The sequence below is a fragment of the Elgaria multicarinata genome, chromosome 2 (genome assembly GCF_023053635.1).
Source record: "Elgaria multicarinata webbii isolate HBS135686 ecotype San Diego chromosome 2, rElgMul1.1.pri, whole genome shotgun sequence".
Taxonomy (NCBI): domain Eukaryota; kingdom Metazoa; phylum Chordata; class Lepidosauria; order Squamata; family Anguidae; genus Elgaria; species Elgaria multicarinata.
The window spans coordinates 126,558,428-126,582,074 of record NC_086172.1 but is presented as its reverse complement, the minus strand read 5'-3'; the positions used below and the strand labels follow the sequence as shown (position 1 = coordinate 126,582,074).

At 40.2% G+C, this 23,647-nt stretch overlaps 1 protein-coding gene across 2 annotated transcripts in view; it reads right to left on the bottom strand.

Annotated features, from left to right (window-relative positions):
• PCNX1 (pecanex 1) overlaps positions 1-23,647 on the bottom strand; it is a 104,746-nt gene that overhangs the window by 21,671 nt on the left and 59,428 nt on the right. For both annotated transcript variants that reach the window (XM_063117606.1, XM_063117607.1), the window contains 14 exons: positions 22,882-23,099; positions 21,747-21,900; positions 20,693-20,725; positions 19,447-19,618; positions 16,959-17,069; positions 15,760-15,851; positions 13,773-13,882; positions 9,678-9,783; positions 8,198-8,290; positions 6,821-6,971; positions 6,331-6,472; positions 2,836-3,013; positions 2,075-2,183; positions 292-421 (listed from right to left, as the gene is read on the bottom strand). In XM_063117606.1, coding sequence (XP_062973676.1) covers positions 292-421; positions 2,075-2,183; positions 2,836-3,013; positions 6,331-6,472; positions 6,821-6,971; positions 8,198-8,290; positions 9,678-9,783; positions 13,773-13,882; positions 15,760-15,851; positions 16,959-17,069; positions 19,447-19,618; positions 20,693-20,725; positions 21,747-21,900; positions 22,882-23,099 — 1,799 coding nt within the window. The remainder of the gene's footprint in view (positions 1-291; positions 422-2,074; positions 2,184-2,835; positions 3,014-6,330; positions 6,473-6,820; positions 6,972-8,197; positions 8,291-9,677; positions 9,784-13,772; positions 13,883-15,759; positions 15,852-16,958; positions 17,070-19,446; positions 19,619-20,692; positions 20,726-21,746; positions 21,901-22,881; positions 23,100-23,647) is intronic.

Here is a 23,647-nt window from a genome sequence, read left to right as displayed (position 1 = left end):
TGGGTAACATGGAACTCTGAAATCCTTCCAATCCATTACAAAAAAGTTATTTGTCAAATACGAATATTTGGGGCTCTGCCATTTCAAATGCCTTTTAAAGTAACACGTTCTTTTTTAGTAAAAATCAACAAAAAGAGCCTCAAGGGAATGCAAATGCAAAAAGGCTGCCTTAAAAACTTTACATCAACCACTATAGGAAATGCATCCAGAAATATTACATTTTGTAATTAGAAAACAAAAAAACCTTCATTACTACAGACGGAGGCTTTTAATGACTTCAGCATCACCTACTTGTAATCTCTCTCCCAGAACTTGACAGGTCTGACATAAGAAGTGATGAATATTGCACTTCCCAAAAAAGGGTTTAGCGGAGTAGAGAAAAAAGCAGACACAGCTGCCTGGACAAACAGCATTGCCGAATCTGTAGGGCAACTGAGTTAAGGATATTTGAACTGTTACCTGGTTTCTTTGTGCCAAGGCACCACAGGAGCTCAAAAAGCAAAACAAAAAACCTATCCTATCATCTAGAAAGATCTACCATAATGTATACTTGGCAACCATTGCATGTGAGACTGGAATAACTTCATTTCATTCCTTATATTTCTATTCCACCCAATTGCCGAAGCTCTTGGGGCAGTTTTCAAAGATTAAAAACCTTAAAATACAATATTATACATAGCATAAAAATGCTTACATACAAACATATGAAAAGATAGCACACATGCTTTTAAACAATCAACCAGAATAGAAAGTCTAGAACTGGTTTAAAACTTTATCAGATACTGTCAAATGCCTGAGAGTAGAGGAAGGTCTTTATGCGGTGCTACAAAGATAATAATGTTGGTGCCAGGCAGGCATTGTTGGGGAGATTGTTCCATAACTGGGGGGCCACTACCGAGAAGACCCTCTCCCCTGTCGCCATCTTCCGAGCCTCACTTGGAGGCGGCATCTGGAGAAGGGCCTCAGATGATGAGTGTAGTAAATGCATACGATTCATGCTGGGAGAGGTGCTCCATCAGGTATCACAGTCCTGAAATGTGTAGGGCTTTATAGATAAAAAAGCCAGCACCTTAAAACTAGCTCATCAGATCAGCAGGAAAACTTTATCAGATACTGATAAAGTATCATACAGGCAGTATCATACAGGCAGCCAGTGCAAATGGGCCAGAACGGTGTTAAATGTTTGAAACTTCTTGTCCTTTTTATCAATCTGGCTGCTGCATTTTGAACGAGCTGCAGCTTCTGATCCATTTTCAAAGGCAACCCCCAGAGAGCACATTGCAGTAATCTAACTTGGAGGTTACCTGAGCATAGACAACTGAAGCTAAGTTATCAATGCCCAGAAAGGGGTGTATCTGAGCCACCACCTCAAGTTGGTGGAAAGCACTCCACGCCATTGAGGTCACCTGAGCCTCAAGTGACAAAGATGGTTCCAGGAGAACCCGCAAGCTATGAACTTTTCTCAGGAAGAATGCAAGCCCATCCAGAACAAGCATAGCAATTTATATCAGGCACATTTCTGCTACCTGGCACTGAAGTTCATAGCATAGTGGTTTGCAGTAGGAACTGAGCAACTCAGTGTCCAAATTCGGATGACACGCTACAGTTTGTGGGTTATTTAACCCACAATGAGCTGTCATGTCTACAGGTGCCCATATCTAACCCCCATTCGGGGTTTGTTGTGTTATGAGAACCTGGTGAGTGTGGATTATGCAAGGGGTTAAACGACTCTCGCATAAGCTATGGTCTATTTTAGAGTTATGCAAGGGCTTTGTTTCTCAGTGTTTCGTTTCTCTCCCCCACCCCCCACCATGTAACATCCTTTCCCAAACGTATGCCCAGCACAACCATCCTTTCTACATTAGAGATTAGTGCCCCATCAGTTTGCCTTAGAACATAAGGTAAGATAATCTTCATTTTTGTATTCACTTACTAGATAGATAGATAGATAGATAGATAGATAGATAGATAGATAGAGATATTTCATCTACTATTGGGATTTAGACTTGGGAATTTCTTTCCCCTGTAATCAAATAAAGTTAGGCTTAATATGTTTGAGCTTTAAAAAGGATACGTGGCACAGCAAAGGGTTGGGCAAAAGCATGGAAAGCGGATCCCCACGTGATTTGCCACGGAGCAATATAAGTGTACACAAATCTCAACTTGTAAAAGAGCTCCCATAGCTAGAAGGAAAACAGAAGAACATATACATTTGTGATCATAGTTGGTAACATAGAATCAAAGAGAGCACTGATCTGGTACACTTCAGACACAAGTATGACTTTGATGTAAGAGTACTAGTGTCAGATGCACCACCACATCCCTTGAACAAACTATGCTGCAAACTAGCCCCTAAAATCCAAAAATGTAAAGCATAATTTTGGATATATATATATATATATATTTAAAAAGTTGTAAAAGTATGCATTCTTTATACTGTGGTAGAACAACTGATTCAGCTTTGAGGGGTATGGAACATAAGAAAAGTAGAAATGCCATGTTGTGCCAAATCTGCATATTAAGTATTTAACCAAAAAAAGTGGAGAATCTCTATACCAGTTTGCTGCTGAGAGGATAAAATGCCAGAATACAACAAGCGTCATGTTTTTCTTCAACAGTCAATGGAGAGAGGGAAGGGAGAGAATGCCAAATATTTTGGCACTGGCATGAACTCAACTTATTCAAGTCCATAAAGGCTGCCTTTTGAGACTGAGTGAAATATGACCATGACAGATGCACTATTTACTTTGCATCCATGAAGACTAGAGAGGTTGCCATCCCATTTTTATGGGATGGAAGACCAAAGTTTTGGCAATGCGTTCTATCTGACATTACCTTGCTGAAGAGTATGGACATGAAGAACAAGTCTAGCAGCAGAGTCTCCGAGAAACGTTTGTAGTCAAAGGTAAAGAAAAGCACTGTGAAAATGACAGTAACGTACTGGTACGTTGGGTTGCTGAAAGAGGAGCGCAGCAGCTTCATACCAGCTATAGTAATCATTAAAGCACCAAATCTACAATGAGAAAAAGATATGTCAGGTGTTGTAAACATCTGCTGGTTGAACAAGCTAATCTTCTACTGCCCACTATCTCTTAAACAGTTAAAGTGATTACTATATTTTTCACTTTGCTTTCATATGTGCTACCATGCTACATCTGTTCCTGGGGCTAGCATTTAGCGATCGTAACCAGCAGCCATTGATAGCCTTATTATTCTAAGTAAAATACACTTCACGTTACGCCAAATTGTAACAGAAGCATTTGAAAATATTTTCCACTCAGAAATAACAGCTGATTAACAAATCTCAAATCTGTCAAACTCAAAGCACAGGAACACACTCAAATTTGCATTTCAAAATGGTGGCTCTGTGTGCCTGCTTACCCTACCCTGTACCTGTTTGCATTCTCTTCCCCTCCTTATTGTTTCACTATGATTTTATTAGATTGTAAGCCTATGTGGCAGGGTCTTGCTATTTACTGTTTTACTCTGTACAGCACCATGTACATTGATGGTGCTATATAAATAAATAAATAAATAATAATAATAATAATAATAATAATAATAATAATAATAATAATCTGCAAGGAAATATAATTCCTCCTTAAACATTATTTTTAACTGCAACATACAAGGAAGCAGCCAAGGAAAACCCCTATATGTTGGATACCCAGAGTTGCATAAGTGTGCAAGTGTAACTGATTGGGGGGGGGCATTTGCCCACATAAAACAGGGCTGGGAGAATGCGGGGGGGGGGATCCTGGTCCTGTTCTTGCATACACAAAAAGAATAAAAAAGGGCTCTGACTGTGATTGTGATGGCAGCGGGAATGGGGGCTTGGCGGGAGCCAGCAGCAGCTCCTTTGAAGTGCCATTTGGCAAGGAAAAGGGGCACTGGAAGTGGCTTGGCAGAGATCACAAAAAGCAATCGCAGCAACGCTTGGGAAAAGCAGCAACGTTTTTTGCCACTCTTGCCTAGTGGCTCTCTAATGCCCCTTACCCATGATGGGTTGGCATGTCTGGATTTGAACAATTTGCCAATCCATCGTGGGTAAAGCAACCCCTACAACAGACTATGGGTTATCAGAAAGCTCTGCTGCTCTTGGCAAGCAAGGCCACGATCGCCCTATGTGATCACACCTATGCTGTTGCCTGTGACCTTTCCTCCAGGCAGGTGCAACCCCTCCAATGGCGCCCAACTGGCATCTTGGAGAGGCTATCAACACCCCCCTTTGCCCCCACCAAACCCTATGTGAGTGTTCTTTGAGTAAAATCAACCTGCAAAATCCATGTTGACTAGTGTGGCGGTGTGTGATTAGAGTGCTGGACTAAGACCAAGGAGAGACCCAGGTTCAAGTTCTCACTCAGCTATGAAGCTCATTAAGTGACAGGGCTTTTGACAGAGTCCCTCATCAAAGGGACTCTGAGTAAACTAAGTTAACTAAGAGTCATGGGATAAGAGGTGAGTTCTTCTTATCTTACCTTTAAGAGGTTAAAGAACAGGAATAAATGGACAGTCTCATAATAAAGGGATATAAAAAGTAGGGTCCCCCAAGAATCGGTGTTGGGACTGGTGCTATTTTAGCTTGTTTATAGATGGTCTACAGTTAGGAGTGAGTGGTGAGGTGGCCAGGCTCGCTGATGACAGCCAATTATTCAGGATGATAAAAATTAAAAAGGGACAGCAAAGAGCTCCAAATGGATCTTTCCAAAGGCTTCAAAATAGCAACTATGTTTCAATGTAAATGTAAAGTGATGCACTTGGGGGCAATACCCCCCTCTAATTTCACATATACACTGATGGGGCCCAGCTGGTGCCTACTGACCAGAAAAAGGACCTTTGGATCATGGTGGATAGCGCAATGAAATCATCAGCCCAGTGTGCAGCAGCTGTGCAAAAAGCTAATTCCATGCTAGAGATTATTAAAAAAGGGACTGAAAATAAATCCGCCACTATTGTAATGCCTTTAAACAAATCAATGGTGTGACTACACTTGGAATACTGTGTACTGCATTCAGGGAGGATATTGTAGAGCTGCAAAAGGTGCAGAAATAAGCAATCAAAATGATCAATAGGTTGGAGCACCTCGCCTATAAGGGAAGTTTACAGCACTTGGAACTTTTTAATTTAGAAAAATGGCAAGAAAAGGGAGAAATTATAGGCGTTTATGAAATGTGGTATGGTGAAAGCTTTTCTTCCTCTTTCATAATACTGGGACCTAAGATCATCCTGTGAAACTGAATGGTTGGAGGTTCAGGACAGACAGAAGGAACTATTTTTTGACACAACACATAGAGTAGCTTTATGGAACATGCTGAAGAATGGGAAGAGGGTCCAGAAGGCAGAGAAACAAACGGCCAGGAACCCCAGAGACAAGGGGCATGGCTAGACAGGGCAATATCCCGGGGATCGTCCCAGGATGTCCTTGTGTGTCCACATGACGCACAGGGCAACCCGGGAGCAGGGAGGAATAATTCCACCCTTTCCCTGGGATATCGCCCTACCTATTAATTTTGATTTTTTCCACGGTCTCGGGATGATCCTGAGACCGCGGAATGTGTGGCCCACCGTCATGCTTTTTTTCCTGGCTCCCGGGAACGGAGTTCCTCAGGAGCTCTGTGCCCATTGGGGGTGGGGTGGGGTGGGTGCGAGTTTTTTTTAAAAAAAGGAACTTACAATTTCGGTGGAGTGCTTGTGCGCTCCTTCCTCCTTTAAAATGGTGGCCCCAGTGCGAGGGCGACGATCTTGCGATCATAAAATCGTGAGATCGTCGCCCTCCACCCCTCTCGTCTAGCCATGCCCAGAGTGGTTGAAGGAACAGTGTAATGAACTGAGAAACATGAGCCTGAGGTAAGGGGAGATGAAGGGGGAGAGGCTTGAGGGAGAGGAAGTAGGGAGTTGAGGCAAGAAGGAGTTAAGAGGAAGGTAAGGCTATCAGTGACTACTAGTCATGATAGGGGTATATTCCCTCTAGTATCAGAGGAAGTATATCTCTGAATGCTAGCTGCTTAGGAACATGGGCGGGAGGGTGACATATTGTGTTCATGCCTTGCTATGGGTTTCCCCATAGGCATCTGGTTGTCTGCTGTGTGAACAGAATGCTGGACTAGGTAGGCCTTTGGTCTGATCCAGCACAGCTCTTCTTTTATTCCAATGAGTAAGGAGGACCTGAAGAAACCTCACAATGCTTAACATCAGGAGGTGTTCCCTAATGTTGCTGGAGTGCTGAGAGACTGGCCCAGCAACAGAGACCACCTTTTCAACACGCCTTTTTTTTAAAAAATAAATAAAATCAAAATAATAAAGGCGCCAGACATGCTCTTTTCTACTTACTCGGTATCCAGCCTCTTTGGACTAGCAATGGCCTTTGCACTGCTGCTGAGCTCATTGAGGACTATCAAAGGATAGATGATGTTCTTCTCCACAAAAAGAAGCCATATATGGAGTTTCTCAAACCACATCACATGTGCAGCATCTAAGAAGAGTTCACAGAGTGCAATATGGAATAAAAATAGCTCAGGAGCCGGGAGAGAGTATCAGCAAATAAATCAAGCTCAACTGTCTCTACCTCCCATCCTTCCAACAGAGCTGTCACTGAGATAAGGCATCTGAACGACTTTGCTACAAAATAAGATGTTTTACTGTACGGAAAATGTTTTCTATGGAAGGAAATGAGCAAATGTGATTTAACTGTAGATACAATGTTCTAGCATCTACTAAACACAATATATTTAATGATCATAACAGCAATATTTTTGTTAGATGTAATGAATAGCAAATTGCCATAGGCCAAGACTTTAAAAAAAAAACTTGTACTACTTACTGCGGACTTCAAACTGATAGTACTCCTTGGTCTTCAACAGTGGATGAGAAAAACAGTGCCAAGGGAGCTGTTTCCGGAGTTGAGGAAGCACGTAATGGGTCATAAAGCCTATGGAGCCCACCAACGCATACAGAACATAGCTTAAGACAGGCTAAGGGAAATGTTTAAGGAAAAAAGGCTCAGTCTCAAATATCAGAAAACAGCAATTCCTTTCATAAATTGTGTTTCTGCATTATATGTGCAGAATGGTAGTACTGGCTGAAAGGGTGTACTCTCCACCAACTGTTCCTCTTCACCTCAGAATGCATCCAAGGGCATATCAGAAACACCTGTCACAGCCCTACATCTGATCCCCTTTGTTGTCCCTGGGTCTAATTGGGGGTTTTGGTATTGGGGTGGGTGGGTGTCAGCATCTCATTAAAATAAGAGGTAATACGTTTCCTGCTTTTGTCCTTCCAATGCCAGATAGATAATGGCCTGGTTCACACATAACGATAACCCAGAGTATGGGGTCAAGTATGGGTTGTCACTGAATCATGGGTTATTGCTATATGTATACCCTACACTATAGATTAATGATGGATTGTTAATCATGAAAAACACAGAGAACCGATAGTTTGTTGTTGGGTTGGGAACTCTGGGTTGTTCATGATTAATAAGGCATTGTTAAACCATAGTGCAGGATTTACACGTAACGACAATCCACGATTCAACAACAACTCATGACTCAACCACAACCCATGCTCAACCTGTACTCTGGATTGTTGTTACATGCAAACCAGTCCATTATAAGGATATTATCCCTGCAAGCTTGCTCTTCAGATGGAGACTGATGTGCTTACCAACACCTGATTGCTGTACTCATTCTTCCAGCATTGCCTTCTTTGGGGCATCAGAGTACCAGACAAAAGATTCTTGACTGTTCAAGTAGCACTGTTCCAGTGCATTGCACCTGATTAGCACCCTCACTTTCCTCATTTGTTCACATGATTGAGATACATCAGTTTGGACTGAGACTGTTACTTATGCCAACTATATTTCTAATCTACAAGAAACTCCTGGGGACACAACAAATAGGAACATGGAGAAATGAACAACCTTTCACATCTTCTGGCTAGCCAATGAGCCTTCTTTGCCCCTACACAATCCCCGAAGGCACTTATGGGTGTTAACCCGAGTTGACACTGTTGCTCTTAAAATGAGAAAGAAATGAGGGGCTTAAGAAAGTCAACCTCCTCCAAAATAAACCAGGAACAATTAGCCTATGCAATCGAGCGATCCCAAACTCAAGGGAAATCAACATAATACAGATGTCAAAACAATATTGTGCAAGGGACATATACAAATGAAAATGAGACACAAAAACAAATAAGTTACCTGCAATACTGTGAATACTGTGCTGACATGAATTGCAAAGTAAAGTACACCAACGACTATGCACACAACAAGATCAGACTGCAAACGTTCACTCTAGGAAGAAAAGAGAAATATCAAAAGCACTCTAGCTTATCAAAGTGACCGCATAATTTTTTAAAAAATATTTTCTGTTAATTTTCTTTAAAAAAATTAAAAAACTCCTGGGAGCAAATGTAAGACAATCTTGGAATAAGTGCTTCAATTAAATGTTTACAGAATTCTCAAAATCAACTTCCTCTCATTTTCGTTTAAATTTCCTTGCTCATAGAATTCTTACGTTTAGGTACATGATGACCTGTTAGGGCAGTATCCAACAGGACACAACTACTAATGTAATTACGTTGGCCCCATTCAGACAACACACTAAATCATGCTGCTTAACCACAATATGGTTAATGGAATTTAACCTTTTTTGTGGTGAAGCAGCATGGTTTAGCGTGTTGTCTGAACGTGGCCATTGTGCTAGTCCAAACTATTGTCGAGGAAATCAAGCTGGGTGGTTCTTTTACCCATGCCCACAGGTATAAGAAAATGGCTCTATAAATCATTAGCTCTATAAATCATAAAGTTCATGGCTTTATGCTTAATCAAAACTTATTTTTAAGGCTGCAATTGCTTTCACAATTCAGCTGATGTTGAAACCATGTCACAAGATGGTGTCAACACTGGCAGTTAGAGGGTGGAGTAAGATGTTTTCAAGGCAAGCTAACCACAAAAGGAAACAGATGGAGATGTGATTCCTGTAACTATTGCAATACCCATTTATGTATTGTATTCTAGTCAAGAGAAGTACTTACACTCTGTACATGCCTAAATGCCTTGCTTCTCATTGGTTATTGTATTGCAGAACTGTATTATGATTGGTGGGAAGGTTCTGCCATTGTATCTGGGGGGAACTGACCCTATAAATATGTTAGCCTTTCCTGAAATTATTGGGCAGTTCCTCAGGTCTTCTGGGACTGTCACCTTGCAGTGCGCTGCTCGTAATAAACCTTCTAAAGTGAGAGAAATTGTGTCTTGAGAGTCTGTGACCACCACTCAGCGAACCACGGGAAACTGCCCTTTCGGGTTCCACCACACTATTCTAGAGCAACATCAATAGAGTTCTCTAGCAATTTCTTGGGTAAATCAGTGTACCAGCTAATGCAATTGGTGTTGAGCTGCAACATTACTGCAACGTAATTGATGATAGCGGTGGCATCCTGTTAGATAATGCCCATGCTCACATTTTGGAAACTTTAAAATTATTTTAAACTTTAAAAGTATACAGCAAAACCTTAATGTGATCTGGAAAAACTACTAGCATCTAACTAGATAGATAGTACTTGCTCTGAAAATTTCAGCTTCAAAAATACATGAAGCACTTAGCTCCCTATGATTTAGCACTCATAATGACAAATGGGTCAACACCTTGATAAATTTGAGAAATGAACCAACTTACCACTGAATTTTTAAGTTTTTCTGGTAATGGATCTTTAACTTCAGACAGTGGATCCTCTGGATTTTTATCTTCTGAAGTAGGAAAAAGCTTTGATTGCACTAGAGAGCTAAAATATAAACAAGTTGTAAAAACAAGTGTAAAAACTGTGCACTTATTGGAGTCCAAAACAGATAATCAATTTTAGAAAACATCTGTCAGTGCTTATATGCCCCTTGTCTTCTTTTATAACAAAAGTATCCATATTGCATCTCACAGGTGCCCATGGCATTCACAGAACAACCCTCCACATAGCACTTGCAACCAGTGTGGAGAACATTTTACCACAGTTACAACTACACAGGGATAGAGATGTGAAGGCCTAGAAAAAAACAGGGGGGAAATTAAAAAAAAAAGTTCCCCTCCCGTTTTTTCCAAAGCCTTTTTTTCATTTTTTTTCCTGAAAAATTGGAAAAATTGAAAAAAAATGAAGTAAAATGGATTATGGGATGTTTTATTTTAGCATGATAAATAAAATGTTTAAGACAAGGTGTTCAGATATTTTCTTCTCCAAATGATTTCTAAAAACTATGTACAGTATTAGATTATTACAATTTCTGTGCACCGAGGACAAGCAAGTTCTAGGTTGCAAACTGAGACTACAGCTCTCAAATACAAGAGCAAGATCCATTTCTGCCTCTGGGGGGCACTGCCACTGAAGCAGAGACTGAAACGGATAGTGATACCTATAGCTCAGAAAATGAGTCTGATTAAATTTCATGCATATTCATTGGATCTTGGTCCCCTTTTTTCTCAATTCTTTTTATGGGAATGGGTGCTTTATGTCTGCTTGACACTGTGGAAGAGTAGGGGAAACATACATAATTTTCTTTGTTACTAATGTTGATGGTTTCCTCCATTGTTGTTGTTGTTTTAATTTATGCGTGCTCATAAACTGGCAAAACCAAAGAGGTTCCTTACAATTCAGGTGTTCCTAACAGTTCAGGAGCTTGTAGCTCCATTTGTTACCATTATTATTATTATTATTATTATTATTATTATTTATATAGCACCATCAGTGTACATGGTGCTGTACAGAGTAAAACAATAAAATAGCAAAACCCTGCCGCATAGGCTTACATTCTAATAAAGTCATAATAAAACAATAAGAAAGGGAAGAGAATGCACCAAACAGGCACAGGGTAGAGTAAAACTAACAGTATAAAAGTCAGATCAAAATCAAGTTTTAAAAGCTTTAGAAAAAAGAAAAGTTTTTAGCTGAGCTTTAAAAGCTGCGATTGAACTTGTAGTTCGCAAATGTTCTGGAAGAGTGTTCCAGGCGTAAGGGGCAGCGGAAGAAAATGGACGAAGCCAAGCAAGGGAAGTAGAGACCCTTGGGCGGGTAAGAAACATGGCATCAGAGGAGCGAAGAGCACGAGCGGGGCAATAGTGTGAGATGAGAGAAGAAAGATAGGAAGGAGCTAGACCGTGAAAAGCTTTGTAGGTTAACAGGAGAAGTTTATATTGGATTCTGAGGTGAATTGGAAGCCAATGAAGAGATTTCAGAAGTGGAGTTACATGGTAAGAGCGGCGAGCCAAGAAGATGATCTTAGCAGCAGAGTGATGAACAGAAACCAACGAACTGATGTGAGAAGAAGGAAGGCCAGTGAGAAGAAGGTTGCAGTAGTCCAACCGAGAAATAACCAATGCATGAACAAGAGTCTTGGCAGAAGAGACAGACAAAAATGATCGAATCCTGGCAATATTATACAGGAAAAACCCACAGGATTTAGCTACTGCCTCAATATGAGGAATAAAGGAGAGCGAGGAATCAAATATAAAGCCAAGACTACGAGCTTCCTTGACCGGAGTAAGTGTAACATCATTGACAGTAAGAGAGAATTAGAGATGAGGGGAAGGTTTAGGAGGAAAAACGAGCAATTCAGTCTTTGCCATATTAAGTTTGAAACGACGATGAAGCAACCAAGCTGAGATATCTGAAAGACATGCCGAGATACGATCATGAACATCAGGAGAAAGTTCCGGAGATGAAAGATATAATTGTGTATCATCGGCATACAGATGATATTGGAGGCCATGAGATTGAATAAGATTACCCAAGGACAACATGTATAAAGAAAACAACAACGGGCCAAGCACTGAGCCTTGCGGAACCCCTACTGAAAGGGGAAACGAAGAAGACGAGCTGCCATTAGCCAACACGTTGAAAGAGCGACCCGCTAGATAGGAGGCAAACCAGTTGTAGACGGAGCCACAAAATCCGAGGTCATGAAGGGAATCCAAAAGAAGATCGTGATCAACCGTGTCAAAGACTGCAGTAAGATCCAGGAGAATAAGAACAGAATAAAGGCCTTTAGACTTGGCAATAAGAAGATCATTGGAAATCTTAGTAAGGGCTGTTTCAGTGGAATGCAAAGGACGGAATCCAGATTGAAAAGGATCCAGAGCAGAGTTACTAGAAAGAAAATCAAGACAATGAGAGCAGACCACACGCTCCAGGATCTTTGAAACAAAAGGCAACAAAGAGACAGGTCGGTAGTTAGACAGAGAAAGCACATCAAGAGTAGGTTTTTTGAGAATAGGAGAGACTGTAGCATGTTTAAAAGCAGAAGGAAATGAACCAGAGGACAAAGAAAAATTAATAATAAGAAGCAAGGAAGAGAGGATAGCAGGGATAAGATTAATCAAGACCCGAGAAAGAATCGGATCACGAGAACAAGTGGAAGGCTTCGAAGAGCGCAGTATTGTAGACAGTTCATCAGCTGAGACTGAAGGGAATGCAGAGAAATTTGCAGGAGGAACTGACAGATGAGGAACAGGAACTGGAAGAGGAGCAGAGCTGGCAAGATCAGAACGAATAGTTTGGATTTTAGCACTGAAAAAAGAGGCAAAGTTATTAGCAGACAGAGAGGCGGGGAGAGATGGTGGATTAGGCTTCAGAAGAGAATTGAAGGACGCAAAGCGCAGCTGAGGATGCGTAGCATTTGACTGGATCAACAGTGAGTAATACTGCTGTTTAGCCAAGGAAATAGCAGAAGAGAAAGAGGAGAGAACAAATTTGTAATGGACAAAGTTTTACCAAAAAGGTAAAAAAGAAAAGAAAAGAAAATTCAGTTTGCAATAATTGTTTGAACACCCTGTACATTTAATATACCAAATGTAATAATTTTATGCCAAACCAACTTGGACATAATTACATTTTATGTTACTAAAGTGACTTTCAGTCTGTAAAAAGTGCTAATATTGCATTATTTATTTTTTTCTGAAAACTTCCATTTCCCCCCGAAACCCCCTGGAAAAAAATGTTCCCCCCCCCCCATGACTTCAAAAATTCTGGAAATTTTACATCTCTATACAGGGATGTAGATAACCCATCATGTCTAACTGTGTGGTCAAGAAAATGCTAATCAAGTTCCTGATTAGGTGTGTGACATAATTTTGAACATCATGCAATTAAATGCTACATATTGAGACTGTATGTCCACCACAGTACAATGCCATTTCGTAAACAGCCATCCCTATCCAATCATGGGTCTCACTGAAATTAATGGAACTTGCAGTTCCACTACACTGCACTGTAAATGGATATTATTAGCTCACTTTTGAGCATTCAACTATCAGCTACTGTTAAATTGTTAAAAATTCTAAAATAAAGTTAATTCAATAGAACCCTTACTACAATGTCATTCAAGCATTTAGATAATTAACAGATTCTGGCTATCTAAAGTTTTTAGGCATTTTACAGATCTTTTCAGAACAGATTCCTTCTTCCTTACACAAACAATGGATTTTGACTGTTCCTGGACACATCATATGGTCAAATAAACAGAAAACATGGTTGCAGTCCTCATACATACAATTGCTTCAGCATCCCATTCTACACCATGACCCTGTAAAGAACGTTGAAGAGTCATATACTCCAATCCAATGTATGCTTTCTCAGAAGTAAATTACGTTGAGTTCAATTGGGATTATTCACAAGTGTTCACAGGACTGCAGCCTTAGGCTTTTAAAAATATATACAGTATATATACTAGTGTTTTCCAATTCTCATAACAAGACTTCTATATAATATACAAACAGGTAGTTACCACTCACAAAAGCACAGAAGGATCACTACTTTGTCTGCTGAGATGATAGGATATTGCCACTAACATACCACAGAATACTGAAAAGAGTACTGGAATATGTTGACCATCCCAAGAATCCTGTGGACAGATATATACATCACCAAAATTATTTGAGTCATCCAATAAAAGAAAAAAAAATGTTTAAGATTACAAAATCAGTGATCCTATTTATTTTATGCACTTGTGAATTAAAGAGCATCAGTGTGCATCATTGTTAACATAATCACTATGCTTATTTATTCTGAAAATATTTTAAGTATCTCTTTTCCCTACATTTTGGTTTAATGAGTCTATAAAGTGGCTTACAAATTTAAGTTAAATCTACAAATTAAAAATACCACAACATGCAATACAGTACTGTGAATGATTAAAATCATCACACTCCAAACAAGCAGTTCCTCAAAGCACACAGAGAGCTCCAAATACACTCTGAAAAAGGACCACCTTACCCCACCGTCTAAAAACCAGGAGTGAGGAAATGTAAGAGTCTTTCCCTGGGAAGGAGTTCCAAATTGGTGCCACCAGTAAAAGGCTCTTTTCCAAACTGACATCATATGTTACTGCTGTCAACTCATGAAAACAATATCAAAATCAGGTACAGGTAAGGGTAGGCAACCTGGTGCAGTAAAGATGTTTTGGACTACAATCCCATAGACCCTGACTATGGCCAATGCTGGCTGAGGCTGATGGGAGTTGAGTTCCAAAACATCAGGTTGCCTAACCCTGAATTTAGAAAAAAAATTATTATGTTATCTAAAGCATACCAAAGCCGAAGAAATTCATTGTCATTCAATCCAACATGGAAGAGCAAGAATGACCTGGACACATTTTTAACCACTTGGGGAAAATACAGTGAAAATTTTGCAACTAACAAATTTGCTCAGTATTTAAGTACCACAGATTTTGGTCAATGAGAGAAAGAACTACACTGCTCCAAACCATAAGCAAAATCAGAATTACAGCAGAATTCAGAAGACAGAAATGTAGGTGAGACAAGTCATCTTCTGGGTGCGGATGACACCCAGCTCTATCTCTCTTTTTCATCAAATCCAGGTGAGGCATTGGACAGAGATAGCCTGGCTACAGTTATCCATGCTCTGATAATCACTCATCTGGATTACTGCAATGCGTTATACATGGGGCTGCCTTTGAAAACTGTCTGGAAACTTAAGAACATAAGAAGAGCCCTGCTGGATCAGACCAAGGGTCCATCTAGTACAGCACTCTGATCACACAGTGGCCAACCAGATGCCCATCAGAAACCTACCAGCAGGACTTGAGTGCAACAGCACCCTCCCATCCATGTTCCCCAACAACTGGTGTACATAGGCTTACTACTGGAGGTATCTTCAGCTGGTCCAAAACAGGACAGCGAGATTGTTAATGGGGACTGGCCAATGAGTTCTCATTATGCCAGTACTCTGCCAAAGGAAGTGAGGTGGGTGGCTACTAGGAAGAGGGCCTTTTCTATGATGGCATCTGTGGAATGAGTTTCCCAAAGAGATTCACCTGGCTCATTTCGGAACTGGGTGAAGACCTTTTTATGTCCTGACGTGTGAAGAGACCCACTTTCCATGAATCTGGAGGGTCCGTATAGCCATCATGACTATTAGCAATTAATGACCTATCCTACATTAACTTGTCTAATACTCTGTGAAAGTTATCTAAACTAGTGCCCATCAATATATCATGTGGCAGTGAATACTTCAAAATTGATTGCGCTGTACTTTCTTTTCTCTGCCCTGAATCTAAAGCCAATTAATTTCACTGGAAGACCGTCATGTTCTAATATTACGGGAAAGGAAGAAAGACCTATCTCCATCCACCTTTTCCAGCTATAACTACTATGAAATCAAAGTGATAGCAACATTTATTCGTTTTACAGAGTGATAGGAAGTAAAAGCAGCCAGCCAAAATTTACTGTGCAAAAATATAGCACCAACGGTATTACTCACCTTTAGGGCACCATAACACAATCCATACAATAATGCTACTGCCACAATACTACAGATAAAACTGTAAAGTGCTGCAAGCAGGCTTGTGGTGGCTAGAGAATAAGAAAATAATGAAGATATGTCACCAAAAAAAACCCAAAAATTGTGTTTCATGTCTAGCTCTATTGGGAAGCAAACTTATAACACTAGAGTTCTGTAGCAGATTATTTCTCTTAAAACGTACTACCTCCAGGGATCATTTTACCATTCTATAGTAGATAGAATCTGTACTATTCTTAAGTAGAACTTTTTCGCTGGAAAAACATAATTCAAAGACGTGATTTCCCCCACTGAACTTGAACTGGGGGAATTTCCAGGCTATAATGCCAGCACAACATACAGCACAGCTCTTCATTTGCTATGCAGGATTTAAATGTTCTATCTTAGGAAGCGTTTTCGTTTGAAGTTATTGTACCTCTCCAGCTTTCAAACCAAAATATATTGTTTAAGGAAAATATACTTGTAAATGTAATTTGGGGCTGTCTGGAATGTGCATGTTCAACTGCGAGCATCTTCTGGAGAGCAATTGGCACCTATCTGCAACTAAGTCTCCTTAGTTCCCCCCTTCTCCTCCAATTAGCAAGCCTTCAAGGTTTTGATTCAGCAGTTTTACTGAACCTGCCGCTGGGGTAAAACTGATGGCTTCTTTAATGGCTCAGGGCAGGTTTAAATGTTTGGCACATCATAAACAAGCCCAAAAGGAGCCTTGAGCTCAGGTACCCTATTCTCCCACTGTGATTCCTTCTCCTCCATCCTAATTTGTGGGAAACCATAGTTTGCCTTTACATTCCAACTGGCAAACTATGGTTTGCACTTGGCCTTGCAAACTAGGTAGAGAGGAAATCATAGTGCATGAGAAGAGGAGGGAGGATATGAAACCAAGGCTTGTTCCAGGCACATTCACATGGCCCCAAACTATGTTCTGACTTTATTCTTGAACTGAGCCACAGTTTCGAATAGACAATTTAGTGCACAGGGGTTGAAACTCCCTGGATAACAGGCAGCTGCCTTGAATAAGGACATACAGGTTTATTCTGCAGAAGCTAAAATGAATTAGTGATACATTTAAAGGTGATTGTCTGGATAAGCCCTCAAAAAACTTTTTGCCAAACTGGTCTGAAAGCCCTTTACCACCCATTAAATGAAGATGCTCAACTTACCATTGCCACCAAAGACATGAATATCTAACTGTTCACAGAGGTACATCACAAATGTGTTCACCTGAGGCAGAAGACCAATGAAGAAGACTATAGGGAAGCATAGTGTAAACACTGTAGAAGACAAAAGTAATAGAACAAAGTGGTAAGTACATATAGAACTATTAGCTAACCACCTAATTTTAGCTATTGGGAATATGCCTATTTCTTAATTTGCAGAAGAAATGGTTTCTCATAATGGGGACACTGAGTTCTTACATCGTGACATCTTCATTAATTATCATTGTAATAATCTCCCATACCTCTTGTCTAAGCTTGAATCCTGCTCAGGTCACAAGGAGCTAAGCTGGGAGGGGGAAAATCAGACAAGTGGTGTGGAGTGCAGGCATCAGGGGAGACAGTTATGGTTGTTGACAATGTCACGAAGAAAGAACTGTAGTGTCCCCACCAAAGAGATCCACTTAGAGAAAGCATGTTTTGCTATAGTAGGTGAGTCAAAAGTACTGCTTCAGCATGTTAAGAGCAGGCATCCATGCCAGACCAATTGTACACAAGGTGACAAAGAGGTGGATCCTAGAGTATAGTATGTCCAAATTGCGAACAGATCAGTTGTGTCCAGACCATTACTTACAGAGCTGTGATAGGCCTTAGCTAGACCTAAGGTTTATCCCGGGATTGTCCCAGGGTCATCCCTGTTCATGTAAATGACACGCAGGATATCCCGGGAGCAGGCATGGACGACCCCGGGATAAACCTTAGGTCTAGCTAAGGCCATAGTTTCTCCCAAAGTACCCTAACCCATATAGTAGCATTTGATTTTCAAGATGATCTTTAAGTCATTTTTGAGAGTTGCATCCACCCACATCTTCTTTTGTCACACTAGGTACAACTGATGTGGCATGGGTGCCTAATCTTAACAAACCAACACCAAAAGAAGTAAAAAAATCGACATTGTGCTTGGACTATTTCAGTATGTCACTACTTCTACACATGTGGCCTACAGACAAAATTGGCCCAACAGGAACAAATTTGGAACTGCAGTAAGGTTGATTGTAGCTAGGAACTAGAAAATTCAAGGTGATTATTGTATTGAAGAATGGTATAAAGAAGTATGGGAGATAGCTATTAATGATAAACTGACATGTAATATTAATGTGAGAAGAGGTATAGCAAAAACGAATGATTTTGAAGGAATCTGGAAACAGTTCCTAATATTTGTGTTTTCTAAGGGAAGTGGGAAACCACCAGCAGAAAAAACTATAAGATTTTGGAAACAGGAGTAAGATCCCAAGGTGAGGGGTGCACTTTTATGTTAGGTATGATTATGTTAAATAGTTAAAGTGAAAATATACGATATTAATGTACTCAACATTTATGTAGTAATGTTGTTGTTGTTTTCTTTAATTGCAATGTTATATGTTTAAGTATTGGAAAAATAAAAAATATATATTAAAAAAAAGATTATGCTAAAAAAAATATTTTTTTTAAAAAAAGGAACAAATTTGGGGCATTCTCTTGCTCTCATTTCCACTATATGACTCCCACCAATTACAAGGTGATGAAGGTAAGCAGTTATAGCACATAAATCAAGAGGTGCATCCCAACACATTGCACCTCTCTACTCCAAGAGGCAAATCACTCTACACATCAAAGAGTATACTGAGTTGCAACGCTCTACCCATATATTGATGCCATAATACAGTGATTAAAGACATGATTGTTTATTTATGCTGGTTTTCCTTTTTATGGGTCTGCTAAATTATCCAGCTTGTGAACCCTACATGTTATCTGAGCTTTATCTGTTCAAGGACTTTCATGGGGTTTACACCTGAGAACCACTGGTTCTCCCATTCGCAGGGTGGGGGAGGGGACTTTTTAAGACAGAAAAGAAAGGATGATAGGTTGCATATATTACTCGTGTTTCCATTAAAGAACAGAAACCCAAATTGTCTTATGTCATGGTGAAAGGCAATCATAACCCATGAGTACCAACCATAAGAACGTAAGAAGAGCCATGCTGGATCAGACCACAGGTCCATCTAGTCCAGTATTCTGAACTAGATGGACCCTTGGCCGACAAGCTCTTGACCAGGAACCCACAAGCAGGACATGAGTGCAATGGCAACCTCCCACCCATGTTCTCCAGCAACTGGTGATGACAGGCTTACTGTCTCTGCTATTAGAGGTAGCCATAGCTATCAGGACTAGTAGACAATGAAGGCCTTCTCCTCCAGGAATTTATCTCACCCCCTTTCAAAGCTATCCAAACTGGTGGTCATCACTACATCTTGTGGTAGTGAATTCCATAGTTTAACTATGTGCTGTGTAAAGAAGTACTTCCTTTTATCTGCCTTGAATCTCCTACCAATCAGCTTCATGGTATGACCCTGAGTTCTTGTATTTTGAGAGAAGGAGAAAAAAGTCACCCTATCCACATTCTCCATACCATGCATAACCATCCAGATTAGGATCATATGGAAAAGTCACTCACCTATAATCAAGTCCCTTGCTGAAAGCAGCAAAATTGGATTAGTGAAAGCCATTCCATACAGTCGGAACCTTGCCGTAAAAGTGCTCTTGCTGCCATAGTCCAACAGCCAAATGAGACTGCAGCATATACAGAAGTAAACGGGCCTGCTGTAGGCTATGATTCGGTTATGACCCTGGAATAAAAGTTTCGTTAATGTGAATTAAATTACAAATCATAACTATTCTTTTCTTCAAAAGCCAGTTCTGAAACTTCACCACGCATGCCCATTCAAATGAAAAGTTTGGTGTGTGGAAGCCATGTAAACACAGTGACACTAGATACACACATTCCAGACAAAGGGAAAGTTCATTCTCAAACTTCATTAAGCCAGCACATAGAATTTTTAAAATTCAGTATTGTTGTTTAGGCTATATGCTCCATCCTGTTATCAAAGATTCAGAAAACATTCATTTCCATTTCCGACATTTATACTTTGTGTAATCATTACATTTCTTTGCAGCTTCTATTACACCATAATGGGTTGTTGTTTTTTACATCAGGCATGGGATATCATTAAGAAACAGTTTTCAATCCAGTTATACTGTTCAAACAGTATTTTGTTGTTTTCCTGTAGCTGCTTTAGAACTCCATCATTCTAAGTAGACACAATTAGTACAACAGAATCATAGAATCATAGAATAGCAGCGTTGGAAGGGGCCTACAAGGCCATCGAGTCCAACCCCCTGCTCAATGCAGGAATCCACTCTAAAGCATCCCTGACAGATGCTTGTCCAGCTGCCTCTTGAAGGCCTCTAGTGTGGGAGAGCCCACAACCTCACCAGGCAACTGATTCCATTGTCATACTGCTCTAACAGTCAGGAAGTTTTTCCTGATGTCCAGCTGGAATCTGGCTTCCTTTAACTTGAGCCCGTTATTCCGTGTCCTGCACTCTAGGAGGATCGAGAAGAGATCCTGGCCCTCCTCTGTGTGACAACCTTTTAAGTATTTGAAGAGTGCTATCATGTCTCCCCTCAATCTTCTCTTCTCCAGGCTAAACATGCCCAGTTCTTTCAGTCTCTCGTCATAGGGCTTTGTATAAGCTGTATATGTATTATAGTTTGGTTTTATGACAATAGCTTGCTTCCACCTGGGAGGTACACTTTCTTTTCCTTTCTCCTTAATGGCAAAATCTTGAATGAAAAAGAACCTTTAGCAACAAAAATTTTAGGCTTGCTAAAATGCTGAAATTCCATATAGGATAACTTACATGTCGAGGTGATGAAGAATCTGGTTGTACACTCTAAAAAAGAAGGGAAAGACAAGAGGACGATATTATTTAAGGTTTGATACCTTTCAAGTACAAAACTCTTTATGGAAGGGATGCAAAGGTTCTCCATGGACACATCAAGGCATCTCAGGCTGAACATTCCAATTGCAGCCGTTGACTCCCCACAAAAAACGTTGGAGAAGTTCCTGGATCAGCTTCCAATGTAGTATGATGAGCTGAGCTCAAAAGTGAAAGGTTTTTTTTAAGAAACTAAAAGAACCCCAAAAGAGCCTAAAGGGAGCAACGGTTGGATCATACTAACTTTCTAAGGGGTCACCATGATCACCACAGTAACTGTTATGCAGAAAAACCAAAGAAAGAAAGAAAAAAGAAAGATCTAGCTGAGGAATTAGTAATCTTTTGTCCACTGTGAGTGAATTATGCATACAGAGATATTAAAATATGGCCTCTCAATTTGGCATGATAATCAATCAGTTCTGGCTGTATTGTGCTCTGTGTACTAGTCATTTTATTTCTAAACAAGCCACTATTCTCTACGATACCTGAACTACAGGAACTATGGTTTGTTTAAATTATGCTTAATGAGAACAAACCAGGATCAAAACATGGTTTCAGATTGTTCTCAAACCACAGTTTATTCAAATCCCAGAGTTCAGACATCACAGGGAACTGTGGTTACTTTAAAAGTGAAAGTGGATGCCCTCAATTTCTTCTGGCACATGAAAGAGGAGAGAGGAATGTGAGGCTTGAGTAGATTCATTTATGCAGTGAGAAATCATGGCTTCCCGTTACAACTGAAGTGGAACAATATTTCAAGTAGTTCCTAAAATTTTAATATATTATACAGAAATAAGTTATAGAACCCAGAGAGCTCTGGCTATTGAGTGGCGTAGAAATGTAATAAATGAAATGAAAATGAATGAACAAAGACTTGCACATTTTGAAAATGCCAAGCATGAAAAGTCAAGTTAGGTAAAAGACATTAAACTATGAATTAACATTTAAACCGTTTGACAACAAAGATAGAAGTTACCTTGAGCAAGGAATACTGGCAGCTGGCAATCACCAGGCAAAATTGGAAGACCCAGATATCTTTGAAGAAGCCTTCTATAAGGAGTACAGAACCCAAGAAAGCCACTTGGATAGCTAGGATGACAGCTAAAACATTTTCCAGGATCTCACGATTCCTAAGAAGAAAGAAAAATATGTAGTACTGGGAAACCGAATAGGTTTCCAGAATAGAAACAAAAGATGCAAAAAATGCAAGAAACCAAAAGAACAAAATCAAATATGACCTTGCCATCAGTATTCAAACTCTGAGAATGTCTTTGCTTACTTTTGATTTTAAAACAAGTTCCAGATGGAGCCAACCATAATTTCATTCACATCCAGTCCATGTCCTAACCACAAGATAGAGAAATCTATCCATCCTCAAGTCCTCCCAAGAAATTCGAGAAGAAGCTTCCATAAAGCTACTGCAGAGCAATTAATTCCACATAGACAAACAAGCAAAATAAGTCTGCAAAGAAATATCCAAGCTTACTCAAAAAAGGTCAAGCTATTGACCTGAACTGCGGCCTCTTGCTGGATGTTCAGGTGAGCATTATACCATTAAAACTGGACAACAAAAGGACAGTGTATTTGCACAACTCTAAGCTTTGAATAGAAAGTGTGAAGTGCTTATGTTAAAGTTGTCTCTGCACAAAGCTATGCAGATTTAAAATGCAAATCGTCCTTATCACAAGCAAGACCTGTAACAAAATGTTGCAGTACATCTTTTTTCCTAATATTCCTTTAGAATACTCCATTCAATCACCACCCCTCTGGTTTTCTAGTTTTCCTTTCCAACTGATATTCAACATTCTGTGGCTACTGAGCATGCTCAGTCCTCACTGTGTGGGGGTGTGATGGTGGTTGGAGGGCAGTTTTGCCAATACCCCCCCCTTGTTTTAATGGTCCTAGGTCAGCTCCATTTCTGTCAGCACTCACTACCCGAGTTTGGCATTAGATGGAATGATAATTCATTGACACATTTGCTTGAATACTGCAATGGGATTGGTCACTAGCATATGAACAAAGTCAATGAAAACCTAACATGGAAACTGTAACTTCTTCAACTATGTTAGAACAGTAGACACACATGCGTGCACACATACACAGGATCTCACCTGTCAAACAAGGCCAAGAGGGTCAGCCTGTCAAAATTGATGCCAATCCAGATCTTGGGTAGGATCCAAAAGCGGTAATAGTGTTTAACTTTTTGGGCTGCTTCCTCTTGAGGTTGCAGATGGTCCTGCATATCAGGGCTTAGGTCAATGTCTTGATGCTCCAGGAGATCGGTATCTATGGTCAACAGCCTGTTTAATCTGATCTGGGGGAGGGAAAGCTACAAGAAAGTCAATAATAAGTTGCTTTCATAGTTTACTTCTTCAGCCCATAAACTGCACGGCTGAGAAAGTAAAAAGTGTCATGGGGTAGAGTCTGCCACAGGAGAGTACCCCTTTGGCCCCCAGCATCTTTACGAGGTTCTATGAGCACTGTGCGTTGATGGTGGATGGCATGCTGCAATTAATCTCACTCCAAGGAGATATGCCTGAACAGCAGCTGTTTAAGACTACAGCCCCCAAACACCTTCCTGTACTACAGAGTCCCACCCTGTATCTGGACTGGCTGGCTGCTTCCTACGGACATAGCACTGATCCTTTATAAGAGTAAATGAAACTGCAGGAATGCTGTGCATGAAAACCATTCTTTATCTCCAGCTTTAAGGATCCCATCCCCTATGCAAAGTCAATTATTCCAGAATATTTCAGTTGATGAGGTTAACATCTAGGAAGCTGAAGAATAAGCCTTCAAAGGTTAAAATGCTCATGAACAAAGTCTTGAGTATGGATAGTATGCAATCGATTTCCTATATAGAGCATTGCTTGGATG